At 38.2% G+C, this 19,363-nt stretch overlaps 2 protein-coding genes across 6 annotated transcripts in view; both read right to left on the bottom strand.

Annotated features, from left to right (window-relative positions):
- Positions 1-8,051, bottom strand: part of mctp2b (multiple C2 domains, transmembrane 2b) — a 35,050-nt gene extending 26,999 nt beyond the window's left edge. For 2 of the 3 annotated variants that reach the window (XM_053513439.1, XM_053513441.1), the window contains exon 1: positions 7,948-8,040. The gene's annotated coding sequence lies outside the window, so the exon portion shown is untranslated. Of the gene's footprint in view, positions 1-7,947 lie in introns of all 3 variants that reach the window. The other variant, XM_053513440.1, reaches the window with a different exon arrangement.
- Positions 8,052-13,156: 5,105 nt separating this feature from the next.
- Positions 13,157-19,363, bottom strand: part of LOC128543449 (myocyte-specific enhancer factor 2A-like) — a 34,774-nt gene continuing 28,567 nt past the window's right edge. For 2 of the 3 annotated variants that reach the window (XM_053513879.1, XM_053513878.1), the window contains exons 7-12: positions 18,156-18,212; positions 16,915-17,069; positions 16,406-16,426; positions 15,333-15,450; positions 15,124-15,232; positions 13,157-15,017 (exon numbers count right to left, since the gene is read on the bottom strand). In XM_053513879.1, coding sequence (XP_053369854.1) covers positions 14,717-15,017; positions 15,124-15,232; positions 15,333-15,450; positions 16,406-16,426; positions 16,915-17,069; positions 18,156-18,212 — 761 coding nt within the window. In that variant the 3' untranslated portion in view covers positions 13,157-14,716. The remainder of the gene's footprint in view (positions 15,018-15,123; positions 15,233-15,332; positions 15,451-16,405; positions 16,427-16,914; positions 17,070-18,155; positions 18,213-19,363) is intronic. The other variant, XM_053513880.1, reaches the window with a different exon arrangement.

Raw genomic sequence — 19,363 nt, 5'->3', positions numbered from 1 at the left:
TGTGTGGCTCGAATGGTCCACTATGATAACCGGTATTATTTGGATAGTAGAACATTTCAGCTCATAGCCTCTCTTCGTATGTAAGCCAAACCTCCTGTTTCCTGGTTTAGCCCTGTTTACGGCAAGTCCAGTCCGGTGCCAGGAATCCTGCAGCTGCACTGGATTTGATATAAACAGGACTAAACCAGCAACTTAAACACCAGAATAAGTTCTCTGAACTAAATCTGAAGTTCTACTATTGCATGTAATGGCAGGTCTTAACGGTAACATAAAAAGTGCATTGTTTTCTTCTTCAGAATTTCCTTTTACTCACTTCACAGGAAAATAAGTCTGCTATCAGCCAGCCCTATTGCGTGACTAGCACAAAGAAACTCAACACAAGCAGATCGAGCAGAGCAAACTAATTAAGACCACCAAATCTGAACAACTCTCTAAAGCACTGATGGGAAAACAACAGAAACAGAAAGGATTTTGATTTCTTTTTGTCAAAATCAGCGATTGAAACCAGCTGAACCAGGATGGTATAATGAAATGAATCCCAAAACGTGCACGTCATAATAAATTGTTCCTGTCGTTGTAGGTGTGGCGTCAGTGACTTCAGCGACGTTACCGTCAGAGCCGCTACAAAGGAAAGGCAACCTTTAGATCCGAGCTCTGTGCAGTGGTGGAAAAGATGTCTAATGGGTCAAACAACAAACAAAGCGTCGTCTGTTCTCGTTCAAATGATCAGATCAAAGCAGAACACAGGTTGAAGAGTTCGAGTGTTGTTTTCACAAATCATCCTGACATAATAAAAAGGCATTTTTATTTTAATAGTTTCAGATATAATAATACATCAGGGAGTTTGTACAGTAGTCAAGTAAACCCTGTGAGAATGTAAGAAATGCATGAAACAAACACAACCCATTATTCATAATCATAACGCGTTCCTCTCCCGTACGTCTCAAATGATGTTTATTAATTTTCTATAACAGCAGGTCTGACAGTGCTACTGACAAATTAAGTGTGTGTACTTAATTCATTTACTTGGTGTTATTTCTTTAATAACAGTTCACTCACAGGGACATGGATGGTGGACAGATCTTCGAACTCGCTGATATGATTTTCAACAGTAAGTTTTTGTATGAAGTGATGTTGATTTTGGAAGGAGTCGCCAGTGTCAGTGCTTTATAATTGTAAAGCTACTTGAAGTATTTCAAAGTAAATAAAGTACTTTCTTGTAAACAGAGACAATCTCGAAATATTTTAGTATTTAGTAACAATTTGTGCACTCTTCTTAAAAAAAGCTGTTATAACGCACCTGAATGATGAACTTGTTTTGGGGACGTTTCACAATATTGTAAAAATACTATAAGGGTTCATAAAGTACAACGTTTTGTTTAATGTTGGCAAACTGAAGTGGTGTAAGAGGAATAAATCTTCAGGAGTTGCTGTTCTTTAAACAATTTCCTGTCATGTTTAACATTTCATGTCAGGTGCATCACTCCACCCTGTCCTTGATTATTTTCCTATGCCACGTCTTGTTTCGTTCACACCGATTTTTTTGCCACCTTGATATAAAATCACAGGCTCTCCTGCAGTTCTTCTGCTTTCCACATGCTGGTTTTGCACAATTATTATTTGTATGGTTATCCACAGTTATAAAGTCTGCAGAAAACCTTAGATTTACACTACCAGTCAAAAGTTTAGACACACCTTCTAATTCCATGGTCTTTGTGATTTTGATTTCTTTCTACACTGTAAAACAATGCTAAATGCATCCAAAACATGCCAAAATCTCCTTTGAACAGTTGATGTGAGATGTATCTGCTACTTATGCTTCGTAAAGCCTACATAACAGCTCTCATCTGAGGCGCTGTTAACTACTTGGTGATTTCTGACTCCTCTGCAGCATGAGAGCCAGTTTCATTATGGTTCTTGATGGGTTTAGCAAATGCACTTACTGTTCTTGCAAAAACTATTTCAGAACAGCAGACCATGTCTTAAAATAACAACTGACTGTTGTTGTTTTCACATACAGCAATTACCTAATGCCATATGTTATTTCATAGTTTTAAAAACCGTAAGGTTTAAAAATATAGAGAATAAATCCAAACTTCTGTCCACACTTTTGACTGGTAATTTAAGTCTTTTACTATATTTTTTTCCCCCCCCCCCCCCCCCCCCCCCCAAAAATAAAATTTTGTTTTGATTTTTTTCTTCTTTTTTTTACATGCTATAAAGACTTTTAACATTTAGCATTTATTATTTTGCAATAATAATAATAAAAAGAAATTATTATTATTATTACTAATAATAATGATAATAATATGCATGCTTGTTATAATTTTGAAACTTTGGGGGCATGCTGTTTTTAAGTACTTCTAAGTATCAACTGCTGAAGTGTTACAGTAGAGGTGTTTATTATGCATTGCTGGTGATGAAAATGCTAATAACTTATTCTAAAATAAAGATTCAATTTTGATTTGTTTAATTTTTTTATGTTTCTCATGATTTTTAACATTAAAAAAGTTTTTTGTACAACAAAACTGAATCTCTACAAAAAGACAAATCAAAGCAAAGTGCGTATTCACATGATCACAACCACAACTGCACGCTGATTGATCTAATGGGACAAAACTGTTGTAGGCGGCAAACAGATTTGCAAAATCATATGTACAGTAGTTTACACTGTGTTAAACACAATACAGACATAATATCCACATAATTATGCTTTTTAAAACCACTGCAACCAAAAAGAACCAGGCACAAAATATTTACCAGTTTGTAAAACTTGTTTTTGCCAACTGGATTTATCTCACTTTGCAGACTCAAACTCAAGCTTCTCAAGTTAATAAAGTTAAGTTCAGTTTGTAAAAATTGGGCATAAGGTCTTCTTACGTTTATAAAGTTAACATGGCTTCTCACTAATCATCGTTAGTCTGTTCATTTATGTTGATGTCTCAGCTTATTTTGCCAAGTATAGCGTGAATTCTAGTACTTTCGTTTTCGTCCTGTCCCTTAGTGTTCAGTATTTTTGGTTTTAACACTGATCTTGCTCTTTGATTACGATCTGTGTTGTGACCTGCCTGTGTTTTGATCTCTGCTGTGGACTGTAGATATTTGATTCCCTAATTAACTTTAGTAAACACACTTGTGTTTACTCTTACAGTCATGAATGAATGCATCACTGCAATGTGCGAGCGATAAGCAGGGAAACAAACGAGGGATATAAAGAAGGGAACTTTCCCCATCAGACATATGCTCAGTAAAGTGTATTTAAGTACATATTTGAAATTTTGTGTGGAAAAAGTTTGTTTGCAAAGCACTGTAGGACATATCCTGCGTATCCGGAAACATATTGTGTATCTTACAAATGGCTTTAACTACAGTTACCCATCATCGTCTGCTATATCAGCCATCCCTACTGGTCTAGTTATATCATTTAATCCAGGGTCTAACGCCAACTTAGAAATTATTAGCACCGTCCTAGACAATGAAAACAGTGATGTGTGAGAGGGATATTTTGAGCTTAAATACTGTATATTGAGGTATGTGTAGGGGTGTTTTTTTTTTTTTTTATTATTAAATTTCACTTAGGTTTCTTCTTATTTCCTACCCGAGTTGGTCTTGCCAACACCCACCCACATCGAACTCTCCATCACAGAACGATCTTTTGGGGAAGGTAAAGGTTATAACCAACCTCTACATCTTTTTATGCAGGGTCACAGGGCAATGTAACATCCTCATACAAAAGCTAAGACCTTCCTTTTTTTCTGAAGTGCCTTTCCCCCGCCCCCAACACTAAATGCTACACAATTTTTGGCACCCATATAAGTAAAGTTTTTTTCCTATAATGCACAACATGCACTATTTGCCACAAAACAGCTCCAAATCATTCATGCAGTTTTTTTTACATACAATTATTAACTGGTATAAAGATTTTGAGGAATGTTTTTTTTTTTACTTTAGTGTGTAATGTGCAATGGTCTAATCTAACCATTTTATCCCTTTCCTTAAAGGATATCCCACAGTACGTTGTTTCTCCATTTAATCCATCAACAGCAGCTTTTCCTGTCCAGCTGAAGACAAGCAGGCTTGGAATTTGAGACTGTGAGAAAGTTAGACTAACAAAACCAATACCAGTCTTAACTGCACCCATGCATCTTAACAGACGTGAAACATGTTAAAATCAACAGAAACAAGCATGTTGCTCCACCCTGCACTGTTAGTGACATCATCCAACGCACTGTAGATTAATAACACTGAAAAACATGAGGGTGGAGGGGCGTCTGGGTATTAAGGGCAGGGCAATGCATTTTTGGATTATTATAATGCCGGGGTAACACCTGGCCCATCGTTTCTGAGTGGAAATGCTTTGCATAAGAGTGATGAGGCCTACTGTAAGCTCCTTAGGCTTTAAACCTTGCACATAAAGCACATAAAACGTTGGTTCACAGGGAGTACGCTATGTGTGTGGAAATACTGTGGATGAGCTGTGATAAGTAGAAACAAGAAATGTTGATTTTATTTATTTATTTTTTTCTTACTGGGAGAGTGGGAATGGTTTCCGTAATGTGGCAAATATGTTCTTGTAAACTTTAGAAAATCGAGCGAGTCATCTGTTTGAGGAGCCAAATAGAGCGACTGAACAAAAACATTTGATATGTCAAAGTAAAATCTAGACCCACAGGTTCCCGCGGTAACGAGACAGGCCCAGGTTGGAACCATATTTGCACAAGAGTTTCTGCTGGTTGGTACTGCAACTTTAACAAAAACACTGGTCGCAATTACTTTAATGGTTTCCTGTAAAATTCACCCCGATTAAGCATGTCTGATACGGAAAAGTTTTTCACTAGAAAAATGTTTTTGAGATAAAATCACCTTTCAAAGTTTCGATTTAACTAAAGTTGCTTTCTCAAGATGTAGGATAGCTCTAGAGTTCATGCTAGCCAGTTAGCATAGTCGTTTATTCCATAATTAGGTTATTATTCTGGGTTTGACCCTACCAGACAAAGTACAGATTAAGTATTGTGATCCAGTGGTCCAGGAAACACTTTTAAAAAACAACAAATTTTAAATAACAACAAAAAAAAAACGGGGTGTAGCAGTTACAGTAGGCTAATCAACATCATGTTAGCTAGCACATCTTAGCCTGACCATCATGTTAGCCATATATCTAAACTAACTATTGTAGCACTAGCAGCAGAGCCCATGGAAGGTGATTTCATGACGGGATCAGTCATCATTGATTTTACTGTGAACATGACACAGCCCTTCAGCACATAGCGGTTAGCAAAAGACAGGCATTATGTCATTAACTCAAATTGGTGTGGGAACAATGAAAGACAGTGAGGAGAAATTACCAGTACTTCAGTATTTGTTCTTCATTACATGACAACACTGATCATGTGCCCTATACGCCACCTCATCACACATCATCAACATCAAATCACATATTCATAATGTTTGTTAATGTATTATTTTGTAGTTTGAATATTTCACAAGCTGCTACGCTTTTCCTCATCTAGAGTTTATACAGAATGCCCACCTCTGAGAGAGATCTCAGGAGAATGATTCGAAGGCTATGCTAACCGAACCTTGACCGAACCATATATAACAGGATACAACCATAGAAGATCACAATGCGTTCCACTCCCTTCAGGCGAAAACAGACACCTAAAGTTACAGATGTCACCAAAAATAGTTATGAGATGAAGATAAGATAAAACGTCACTTGATCTTCTTTCAACCTTTAACAGGTGTTTTTATGGGGAAAAGAATTACCGGATGCATGCTGGAGCAACTAAAGCCCATGATGTACAATCATTAACTCAAAAGTCAAACAAATCTAAAGCCTGACTGAACCTGAGTAAATGAATGATGTGGCTCATATTACACACTTCACCTGACAATGCCATATACAGTGCATCAACCAAACCAATAAACCCTGCTGTTTAGTGCAATCATTCATCCTGGCCAACACGACAAGCTGTTACAGGGTGCTACTTCATCAGGGCATGCATAACAAACAGCCATAACAATGTGATACCACCCCTGCCAGGTGAACTGAACAACACTGATCACCGACCAGTAGCAGTAAACTGGTGACAGATCATGGACACCCAAGCCTCATCTATTGGCGAGTTATCTGGGAATTTGCACATCAGCCTCTGCTTCAAACTCGAAAAAAGCCATATCCAACTACAGGGGACATGGGGATCAACTCTGGAATCACTTCTTTTGTCTGACAGCTTTGCAGGTTACACAATAATCGTTCAAAGTGGATTTAACTAAGTGAGAGAGAGGTCTATAACCTTTAATGAAAAAGGGTCCATCAATATTCCTGATAAATAACAGTTAAATCACTACTTCTATAAACAACAGTTTATAGTTTGTGTTATAATTCATACTACAACAGTTTGTCTGGGTTAAGGCAATAAATTAAAAATATAGATTGTTTTTAAATAAAAAAAATTATTTCAACTGTAAAAGAAGCAAAAATATATATTTATCATCTTGTTTTTTTTCTAGCCATACGTAGCCAAAATTGCAAAGCCCTACCTTCAATAAGAATTATAAAACAGATGTTTTATATAGTTTTTCTTTTTATTCGCTACTCTGGAGCTACTTGTACAGTAATAAGGAATGAGTACCACCGAATGTTTGATAGGTTCAGGATGTTGTGAGCAGTTAACTTTCCTTTATACACTTATACAAATTGATTTGCATACTGTACTTACATCTACATATTTTGTGCTTGTGCTCTATAAAGGAATTGATAGAATGATAGCAAGGTTTTTTATTTCCACCTGATTTCCTCACTAAGGAAAAAGATGACACGCAGAGACACCGGGTGAATAGAGATGTCCTTGTCTGCATGTGCTCATGAGAATGCACTACGGTTAGTCAGACAGGAATGCAAACTTGTCTACAGTCAGTAAGAGCGACTGCATGTGAATATCATTGTTACATGCGTGACAAAGTTCTGAGTCACGTACACTTCTCCACCTTAATGAGAGGTTTAATGTAATAGGGAAATCTCAGTTCCCGATCAAACGTATGTCTGAGTTATGATTGAAAAAATTGTTTTGTCTGGTGGTTCCATGCCGTGAGAATAAGAATCATATTAGAATAATGTAAATAGAACATACGTAAGTATTGTGTTTGTCAAAATTGTCAAACAGTGACTAAAATATCTAAAACTGCAATTTTATAATGGGATTCTACAACATGTCTAATGTACAGAATAAATGACAAGCTACTGGTCCAGACTCCTGTTTTTACCTTTTCCTTTAAAAAAAAAAAAAAAATATATATATATATATATATATAGCCTATATATATATAGCCTATATATATATATATATATATATATATATATATATATATATATTGCATATAGACATGCAAAGTGTTTCACTGCTTGCACAAGCTCTTTCACACTGATCATATCTGGTGATTAACCATAACACATTAACAATTTATCAGGAGACTGGATGTGACGTCACACTGACAGTGAACACTTTTTAGAGCCTAAGAGAAAATGTCTATGTGTATGGATAGCACACACGTCTCTGGTGTTTGGATGGAGTGTGTGTGTGTGTGTGTGTGTGTGCAAACAGCGCATGGCTGCGTGATGGTGATCACTGCTCATGAAAAACACAATTTAAGAGATAACTGCACTAACTTCACTGCACACGTGAATATGTACAGTAGATTTGTTCTGTTGTGTGACGCCGTCAATCAGCCGCTAAAACTGCAAAAACACTTCAACCAAAACAACAAAAAAGTAAACAAACAAACAAACAAACAAACCCGACATCGCTGTAAAAGTAGACGAAAGAAAACGAGTTACTGTCTATAATCCCGGCGCCGACGCTTCCAGGTGTGTGTGTGTGTGTGTGTGTGTGTAAGAACAGGTAACTAAAAAGGCAGAAAGCAGTCAGTCGTGTCTCCGACTCTTACCTTCATGTCTGTATCACAGGAATAAAGTGTCCTACCTGAGGTCCAGCGTTTAAAGCCGTTTCAAAGTCATCCTGGTCATGTGTGTGTGTGTGTCTGTGTGTGTGTGTATGAGAGAGAGAGAGAGAGAGAGAGACACACACAGAAACAAACGCACGCGGCGGAGCAAGAGTGTGTGAGGACTTCCGTGTTAAACTACAGGACGAGCAGCACTGAATAGGATACTGAACCCTGTGATACTGATCTCAGTGATACTGAACCCTGTGATACTGATCTCAGTGATACTGAACCCTGTGATACTGAACTCTGTGATACTGAACCCTGTGATACTGATCTCAGTGATACTGAACCCTGTGATACTGAACCCCGTGATACTGATCTCAGTGATACTGAACCCCGTGATACTGATCTCAGTGATACTGAACCCTGTGATACTGATCTCAGTGATACTGAACCCTGTGATACTGAACCCCGTGATACTGATCTCAGTGATACTGAACCCCGTGATACTGATCTCAGTGATACTGAACCCTGTGATACTGATCTCAGTGATACTGAACCCCGTGATACTGATCTCAGTGATACTGAACCCCGTGATACTGATCTCAGTGATACTGAACCCCGTGATACTGATCTCAGTGATACTGAACCCTGTGATACTGAACCCCGTGATACTGATCTCAGTGATACTGAACCCCGTGATACTGATCTCAGTGATACTGAACCCCGTGATACTGATCTCAGTGATACTGAACCCCGTGATACTGATCTCAGTGATACTGAACCCTGTGATACTGAACTCCGTGATACTGATCTCAGTGATACTGAACCCCGTGATACTGATCTCAGTGATACTGAACCCTGTGATACTGATCTCAGTGATACTGAACCCCGTGATACTGAACCCCGTGATACTGATCTCAGTGATACTGAACACCGTGATACTGAACCCCGTGATACTGATCTCAGTGATACTGAACCCTGTGATACTGAACCCCGTGATACTGATCTCAGTGATACTGAACCCCGTGATACTGATCTCAGTGATACTGAACCCTGTGATACTGATCTCAGTGATACTGAACCCCGTGATACTGAACCCCGTGATACTGATCTCAGTGATACTGAACCCTGTGATACTGAACCCCGTGATACTGATCTCAGTGATACTGAACCCCGTGATACTGATCTCAGTGATACTGAACCCTGTGATACTGATCTCAGTGATACTGAACCCCGTGATACTGAACCCCGTGATACTGATCTCAGTGATACTGAACCCCGTGATACTGAACCCCGTGATACTGATCTCAGTGATACTGAACCCCGTGATACTGATCTCAGTGATACTGAACCCTGTGATACTGATCTCAGTGATACTGAACCCTGTGATACTGATCTCAGTGATACTGAACCCTGTGATACTGATCTCAGTGATACTGAACCCCGTGATACTGAACCCCGTGATACTGAACCCTGTGATACTGATCTCAGTGATACAAAACCCTGCGATACTGAACCCTGCAATACTGATCTCAGTGATACTGAACCCCGTGATACTGAACCCTGTGATACTGAACCCTGTGATACTGATCTCAGTGATACAAAACCCTGCGATACTGAACCCTGCAATACTGATCTCAGTGATACTGAACCCCGTGATACTGAACCCTGTGATACTGAACCCTGCGATACTGATCTCAGTGATACTGAACCCTGTGATACTGAACCCAGCGATACTGATCTCAGTGATACTGAACCCTGTGATACTGATCTCAGTGATACTGAACCCTGTGATACTGAACCCAGCGATACTGATCTCAGTGATACTGAACCCTGTGATACTGATCTCAGTGATACTGAACCCTGTGATACTGAACCCTGCGATACTGATCTCAGTGATACTGAACCCTGTGATACTGAACCCTGTGATACTGATCTCAGTGATACAAAACCCTGCGATACTGAACCCTGCAATACTGATCTCAGTGATACTGAACCCCGTGATACTGAACCCTGTGATACTGATCTCAGTGATACTGAACCCTGTGATACTGACCTCAGTGATACAAAACCCTGCAATACTGAACCCTGCGATACTGATCTCAGTGATACTGAACCCCGTGATACTGAACCCTGCGATACTGAACCCCGCAATACCTAATACAGTGATACTTAACACAGTGATACTGAACCCAGCGATACTTAACACAGTGATACTGAACCCAGCGATACTTAACACAGTGATACTGAACCCAGCGATACTTAACACAGTGATACTGAACCCAGCGATACCTAACACAGTGATACTTAACATAGGGATACTGACCCCTGTGATACTGATCTCGGTTATACTCGGTTAACACCGTGATAATGAACCCAGCGATACCTAACACAGTAATACTTAATACAGTGATACTTAACAGAGCAATATTTAACACAGCGATACTGAACCCTGTGATACTTAACACAGTGATACTGAACCCAGCGATACTTAACACAGTGATACTGAACCCAGCGATACCTAACACAGTGATACTTAACATAGGGATACTGACCCCTGTGATACTGATCTCGGTTATACTAAACCCCGCGATACTGAACCCTGTGGTACTTAACACAGCGTTACTTAACACAGTGATACTGAACCCAGCAATACTTAACACAGTGATACTGAACCCAGCAATACTTAACACAGTGATACTGAACCCAGCGATACCTAACACAGTAATACTTAACACAGTGATACTGAAAACAGTGATACTTAACACAGTAATACTTAACACAGTGATACCTAACACAGTGATACTTGAAAAAGTGAAACTGAACCCAGCGATACCTAACACATTGATACTTAACACCGTGGTAATGAACCCAGCAATACTTGACACAGTGATACTGAACCCTGTGATACTTTACACAGTGACACTGAAAACAGTAAAACTGAACACAGTGATACTAAACCGAGCGATACCTAACACAGTGATACTTAACAAAGTGACACTGAACCCAGCGATACTTAACACAGTAATACTGAACCCAGCGATACCTAACACATTGATACTTAACATGGTGATACTGAACCCAGCGATACCTAACACATTGATACTTAACATGGTGATACTGAACCCAGCAATACCTAACACATTGATACTTGACACAGTGATACTGAACCCTGTGATACTTATAGCGATACTGAACCCTGTAATACTTAACACCGTGCTACGAAACCCAGCAATACTTAACTTAGCAATTCTGAACCTATTTCTACTTAAAGCAGCAATAGTGAACTTGGTTATACTGAACCCAGCAATACTTTACACAGCATTACTGAACACAGTGCAACTGAACCCACTGCAACTTAACAAAGCAATAATGAACCCATTGTCATACTGAGCATAGCATTACTGAACCCAGTGCAACTTAACCCAGCAATACTGAACCCAGCAATACTTTACACAGCATTACTGAAGCCAGTGCGACTGAACCCAGTGCAACTTAACACAGCAATACTGAACCCAGTGCGACTAAACACACTGCAACTTAACACAGCACTACTAAACCCAGCGATACTTAACATAGCATTACTGAACCCAGTGCAACTTAACACAGTGATACTCAACTCACTTATATTTTACTCAGTGATACTCAACCCAGCCATAGGTAACACAGCAATACTGAACCCAGCAATACTGAACACATTGCAACTTAACACTGCAATTCTGAACCTATTGAGACTTAACACAGCAAGACTGAACACAATGATACTAAACATAGTGATGCTGAACCCAGTAGTACTAGTAGTACCCAGCAACAATTAGCCAGTAGTACGTATCCCAGCAATAATAAACCCAGTAATACTTAACCTACTGCTACTTAACAAAGCCATACTGGACCCAGTTATACTTTACTTAGTAATACTGAACCCAGTGATACTTAACCCATCACTAATGAACCTACTAATACTAATCCGTCTGCTACTTAACACAGCCATACTGAACTCAGTGATACTTTACTCGAGGAAAAACACACATACTGAACCCAGCAATACTGATCACTATGATATTAAACAGACTGCTGAACCCATTAAATACTGAACACAGTGACACACAGCATATTCTTTAGGGGTTAGTTTTTGGTAACACTCCATATTCAAAAAGACCTTTGAGTCGTAAAATATTCTTTGCTTGGAAAAAATTTTGCTTTATATTAGCTGAAGATTATAATTTGGGAATGGAAATGCAAAAGCTCCACAGCACAGTCGTTTAGTCACGTTAAATCATACGGAACCTTTAAAGAATTTAATTGCAGGCGATTCAAGACTTCCTCTCTGAGCCATATTAAGTAGTAATTTACTAATTCAGACAGATTAGTTTTCTCAACAGAAGCTTTCAGAAATCCTGCCATGCCCAGACACTGTAATGGATGTAAGTGATGTCTCTTGCTCACTACTTTGCTGCCCCCTGCTGGCCGAAATGTAAACCTGCATGCATCCTGATGCTTTTTGTTGAAATAACACAGCTGTCGATAAACATCCATGAAGGGGCACAAGTAAGATTTAAAGTAACTGATTGTGAAGCTAGAAAAGAAAAGTGATTAAAAAATACTTAAAGTTTAATATCTGTTTTTTTTGTCTCACTTTCATTTCATGCATGCAGTTCCACTAGATTGCTCATTAATTCTGTATGTTTTTCTTCCAATAAAATAGCTATCTATTTCAAGAAATCAGTTTTCTCGAGATCAATAGATCTATTCACCATAGCCAGTAAACTCTTTTTTGATGCTTGTCCCCAGCATCAGACCACTTATCCAGCACACAGCACACACTGCTGCACCACACTGTTCACATGCGAGTAATATAATAAACCTTAAGGTTTCTCTAAAACAACAAAGTGCTGTGAACTGACTTTTCTATTTGTCTGACTTTTAAGTCAATAATAAATAGGTCACCTTGTATTTTACACCCACTAACATCCTTGTGCGGTAAAATACCTTTATTCTGTGTGTGTGTGTGTGTGTGTGTGTGTGTGTGTGTGTGTGTGTTTAATTCCAGGGGAGATAGGTAGCAACCAAAGTAAAACTTGAGTGTTGCATCTTAAGTCAATATTTTTTAAGCAGCAGTTCTTTAAAGTATATATTAGTAATAACACACATGGTACATTGTTAGGACAAAAATAACCCACATCCAAAACAACAAAAAAGGAGACAATCATGGTTTAAATGATATATTTCTTTAAATGGATCATAATCAGCTACCTCATATTATGGATTTGTACATTATATACATCACTCTATAAACAGTATAGCAAATACATTGTCTAATTAATAAATAGAGCCTCAGACAACGATTACTTAATGTCCATGATGTGTTTGATTAAAAGGAGGCTTAACAGTAAATAATGCAAATAAATAATTTCCAACATTGAAAAACCTGATGTGATGACCAGAAAGCAGAGAAGAAGTTACACTTCTACACATGGCTGTAGGTTTGTGGACACCTGAAGTATCAAAGGTTATTATATCAGCAAAGCGGGACTACAGTATATCTAGAATGAGATGCTGAACAAACACGTGTGTGTGATGGTTGGGAGTCCAAAAAGTTTTGTTCACATGATGAATGTCTGGATACTGAAACACTCCAGAGAGCAGATTTCAAGCTGGACGGTGGCTTTTCTGAAAAGGTAACTGACTTGAGATGAACTTTTCCTATACAGATCTCTGTCACAAATGTCACACTTGAGGTCTTTTGGTCCCTGTTTGTGTGTGTTTCCATGAAGCCCACAAGGTAACATGATGTCCCTTTGCTTATTTTGTGATTTACGAGTGCACTTATTTATGTGCTCCATCTACAGTACGAGTCTTTTCCACAAACTTTCGCCACACCGATGGAAACTGAACATCTGTCCAAATGATGAAGAGAAAAACATTTATGGATACAGCTGGTGCTATATACAGTATGTATAAGCATTTGAGAATATAATGACACTGAATTAGCGATAGAATTGTGTCTAATGCTTAGTTATTCCTTCTGTGCACATGAGTCTGCACTTCCTCCAGAGTGCAAAATTGATACGTTCAGCACAGCTTATGGCATCACCGATGACAGAAGTGATCACAGAACAAAGGTGCTCCTAACCCTTTATTGCACTTGAACCTCAAGGGCATAGTAACTGGATACTGAGTTTAAATCCCCTGCACTAAAATATGATTACAGCATGCACTTACAGCTTATTCATTATAAAGTCCAAAGAACAATGGATTGTAACAATGCTCATGTTTGTTTGCATATGCTAGCATGAAAAAAAAAGAATGAAAACACACTTCCTTGCAAATAATCTAGGCCCAGAGCACTATAGAGCATATTTTAAAAGCAGGCAATTATTGGCTCAAGTTCATGCTTGTTTGAAGACCTATAAAGACAATTAAAATAAAATTGTAAAAACATTTACAAATATCAAACTCTTTCAGCTTGATGTCTTACTACAAACATCATTAAAAGTTTAACTTCAGTCCCTGATTTAAAAAAAAAAAAAAAAATAGTCCTACAGCTTTTTCATTAATTTGATTTTCTGCTGATAAAAAGGTATGACTTGACCATTTGTCATCCCTGTACAACCCTGTAAAAATATTATTCCTTCAGGACACACCCTTCCTTCTTGTGTCCTACTGTATGTCCCCATAGTTCTTGCTACATACACTTAAAAGGGACAATGGCAATACCGTTATTTGCAATAAATAGTGACCAGGTCGGACAGCCTATTCATATCGAGTGCTATGTCACCCAGCTCTCCGTGCGTAGCCGTTTCAGTGATGGACCCCTGATGCCCTCTGATGGCCCGCTGCCCTGGCCTGGGGTGGGCACAGAGGGATGGGTGTCTCTACGCTGCTCCTCGCGCTCGCTCCCCTCATACGAGCTGCAGGACGAGGCGAGGCTTTCAACTGGAGAGTGGAGAGAGGAGGAGGGTGGGGCGGAGAGGAAAGCCATCGGAGGAGAGACAGGCTCAGCTTTTATATCCATGACTGGAGGAGACCTGGAGGATGGCTCTGAGACATGGGATAAGGAACGAGAGACTCTGTGGGAAGAAGAAGATGGGATATTTTTGTACTTTAGATGATGAATATATAATGGAAAGATCAATGAATAATCATGGATGGATGTTAGGACAGAAACTCACTCACCCCTGAGAAGTTTGAGTATGTTGCCATGGTGACCCTGAACCCAAAGTCAGGCTGTCTGGTATGCTGAAGCCATGTAGGTTACTGAGCTCTGAGCTGTTTAAGCCATAATCTGAAAGATGTTAGAAATAAGTACATCACCAATAGAGCAACTGATTGACTTCAGTACAGTGAACTTTATGCTGTACAAGAAAAATAAAATGTGTGCACACCTGAGCTGTATGCTGATGTCATATTGGGGAAGTGCAGACTCTGAGGGTGCATACTGGGTGTTGCCATGGATACCACCTGTGTGCTCAGTGATTGGCTGGATGGTGGAGTGTTCATCCTCTGAAATGCACATAAAACAAAGAGGTGTCTGGATGAATAAATTGCTATCTGTACATAACGTTACAATGTTGGACAAACAGAGCAGTTTCAGATGCAGGTTATTGAGACTGCATAATCTGTAGCATAGCCGTCATTTCTGACAACAAGGGAACTTTGCCCAAGGTTTCCCTAAATACACTCATTGATTATGTAAAATAATTGAAAAGTTTTTGTTGAGCTACTAGTATAAAAAGTGTACAAGTGTAGTGCTGTAACCCAGAACATGTTATAATAAACCAGGAGTGTACAAGCTGTGAGTTAAAATGAAAAACAGACCTCCTTTAAAAGTAAAAGTAAAAAAATTCCCGCTATGACATAGGACCAAATGTAAAAAAGAAAAAACCTTGGCTCCTGATCTCGTCGTGTTTTCTTTTTCCAAACATTAATTCAGATTTAATCTACAGCTTCAAAATAATAGTACAAGTCCTTTGGATAAACTCAATGGCACAAAAAAAAAAAAATCAGACCTTAAAGCACAATTTCAGTCATGTTTTCTTCTGAGTTCAGAGCAAAGTTTGTGCATTTATTATGCCAGTAATGTTAACTTCGCAGTAAGTGAAATCGTTTTTTTGTCCAAGCATGCAGCTGAAAGCATTTAAAACTCACCTATTAGGCTAAACCTAATGAATATCAGTAATTGCTATCAAGGTATTTTTTATGTCTTTATTTTAAAATGCTTTTTTTCCCCTTTTTTTAAAATCAGATTCTAAGAATAAAAACTTTCCATACCTCTTGAATAGCATGAACCAGTTTCCTAGTTATTTCCCTGACATTTCTCTACACTGCATAGTTTAATGGTCTTTCTGCGCTAATGTACGAAAAATGAAATTAATGATCAAGACATGAGCTGGACTAACTGTGGCCTCTAGATGCTTTAATGAGAAAATAAGTTCAAGTCATTTATCTTTTAACTTACCAAATTTCCCTCTTCCTCTGGCTGCTTGCAAGACAGAGTGAAATATATTAAAGAAATGAAAAGAATGCTGTTTATCAGATGACCTTATCTTAGTGTTTGGTTCTGAACTAAGCAACCAGTAATTCCTTCCACACAATGCATTTCACAGTAACTGAGAAAATGGGTACAATTCTTCAGTTCCAGTCATGCACAACCCTAACGAATGGACTTAATACTACTATAATGTACTTTTTATTTTTTTTTGAAAGAATGGTCTTTTTAGGATGCTTTTTAAGCTGATTTACAATAGCTACACCTCTACACAAACGCACAATTCCCATTTTGAGACAAGTTTGTGCATGTAATACAATTTTTATTGTTTTTCAGTCAATATGCATTACACCAAAGTGGAAATTGTGGCGATTTCGCAGACACGTGGGAGGGTTTGCGTAGAACGTTTTTAAAATAAATAAAAATAAAAACAGTAGTATTGGTTTATTAATGTCCTGGATATAATCTAGAGATCTCACCAGAGCTGGTGAGATTTTACAGGATGGTGGAACAAGCACTCGGAGCTCTGGCTTGTGTCCGATGCTCGTGAGGCTTCCTGTAGGGGGTGCTGCAGATTTGGCTGTCGGGCCTCTCGTCATGGCGTTCTCTCCCTGAGCACTGATGTATCCATTAACTGAGAGCACACACACATAGGAAGCAGCAGGACATGACAATGACAATTATTTAGTCAGTCTATTATACAAACAATTTGTATAAAACATTATTTTAAAAAATTATATGAATATAAATCAGAATAAATATAAGCCTTAATCAGATTAATCAAATGGATATAATAATTGTGAAATAAAATCAGTAGTAGACTAATACTAGTACTAATACTAGTAAAAGAAATATTGCACCATGCTATATGACCAAATACACACCAACATTCATTCATTCATTCATTCATTCATTTTTAAAAAAATGAATTTAATTAAATTTTATTAATCAAAGAAGCTAAAATTTATAACTGAATGACCGCAACACATTACACATTAGAGTATGTGAGTCTGGAAAACATTATTAACAATAAATAAAATTGGAACAAAAATGCAGCATTATGGATAAACTTTATCTAAAAAAGAAAAAAAAAGAAAAAAAAAAGAAAACATTTTTGATTGGCGTAATGGATTGCTAGAATCTTGGAGTTCATAAGAGTCAAGAGTAGTATGTGTAAAGAGATTGCTCTAATGTCTGGGGAACGACATCTCACATCCTGGCTGCATCTATCAGATACAGGGATTAGGATCGAGCTGGCTGGGTTTATTCTCTCTCTCTCTCTCTCTCTCTTGCTCTCATCCACGTTCTCCCTCCCTCCCTCCTGTTCAGACATTCACACGACTCTTAAAATGACTTTTCACTGTATAAGCGTATTCTACTGTATGTGTATGTGCTATAGTGGTGTAGCATTAAATCTGCTGTACTGTATGTCATTTCTATGGTGTTGAGCTGTACTGTATCATGTAGATGATGTACAATCTGGAAAACATGACCCAATCCGGCAGCTTTAAGCACAGCTTTAACAAAAATTTAAAACCTTGCTATAGTTTCATCTGTCTGTCTTTTAGTCATTAACTTATAAAAGTCTTAAAACAATCATTGTAATCATCTTGTGTATCAAGTATTCATTTCATTATTTTAATTAAAACTGGATCAGAATTAGTTGAATAAAAGTGCACATACTGTAAGCATACATAAACGTACAGGAAGAAAGACTAACCTAATGAAGAGGAGTGCACACCATTGGGCGTGTGGTCTGAAGAAGCGTGTACACCAGCTAAAAAACACATTTAACAGGATCGTAAACACAAAAACAAATGGCTGTTGTGTTCCCCTAAAGAAATGCATCTTATCACTGTATTTAGGTCATTAGTTACATGATAGCAAGGCTTGCTTTGGTCTAATGGCACATTTATGATCTAAAGTATGTCTTCTACAACTGGCTCACACAATTAACCAAGCGAAGCATGTACAGTACTGAACATTTTTTTATGAAAGGTAGTTTAAAAAAGGATGAGGTCAAACAACAGCATCAGAATCAATTTGGTAATTTAACTTAAAAGTAAATGATTAAAAAATGTACAAATGTTGTGCTGAGAACTACAGTGGTTTAGCTTCAGGATGGCCGTGACTTCTGTTTTTAGCACTGAGATATATATCATTTGAGGGGAATTTCCCACATACCCAAATTTAATCCGGGATAGATACAATCTTTAGATCAAAGGAAATTGCAGGGAGATCATCAGGAAGTTTAAAGTTTGAGTTCAGCAGTTGAGCCTGTCGCAGTTCCAAAAAAAATCACAGCCGTCTATTTTAAAATTCTCACCCACAATCGAAAATTTGAAATGCATTTGACAACAAAGCATCATAGCAGTTTATACGCTATTCTACGGAAGATGATTAGGGACACCGTAAACCATTTATTTGAGTTCTGACTTTTTTTTCTGCATTTTTTAATCCTTAGTATTCGAAGGTGGGTTTGAGCAGTTTGTAGGCCCAAAAACACGCAGACTTTCTGCAGCGTTGATGTGGACCGCTTTGAGTCGTCATTACTGGAGTGCTTGTAAAAGCCTCTTATATGAGGGTCGAGCAAATCCAACCCTGTGCACTAAACACTGTGCATTAATAGATACTACGCTGCCTATGGTGAGGGGTATTACAGAAGTGTGTGGGAGGTTCAGAGCTTCTGTTGTCACAGGGATCTTAAAGATATTACACTACAGTAGTTAGTTCCGTCTAAGCAATCTGATTACAAAAAAGGGCCAATTATGTCTACGAGTGGTCATAATAGATAGCAACACTTGGACGTTTAACTATGTTAAACGTTTAACTATATGCATACTATACTACACTATACTCCCTCTCATGTGATATTGCCGTTGCTTAGTAGGGCACTGTTAACAAGTGAGAAATATTATGTTTGTCTTG

Source organism: Clarias gariepinus, chromosome 15, assembly GCF_024256425.1.
Source record: "Clarias gariepinus isolate MV-2021 ecotype Netherlands chromosome 15, CGAR_prim_01v2, whole genome shotgun sequence".
NCBI lineage: Eukaryota > Metazoa > Chordata > Actinopteri > Siluriformes > Clariidae > Clarias > Clarias gariepinus.
Note: the sequence above shows the minus strand (reverse complement) of the source record. Positions and strands in the feature narration are given on the sequence as shown.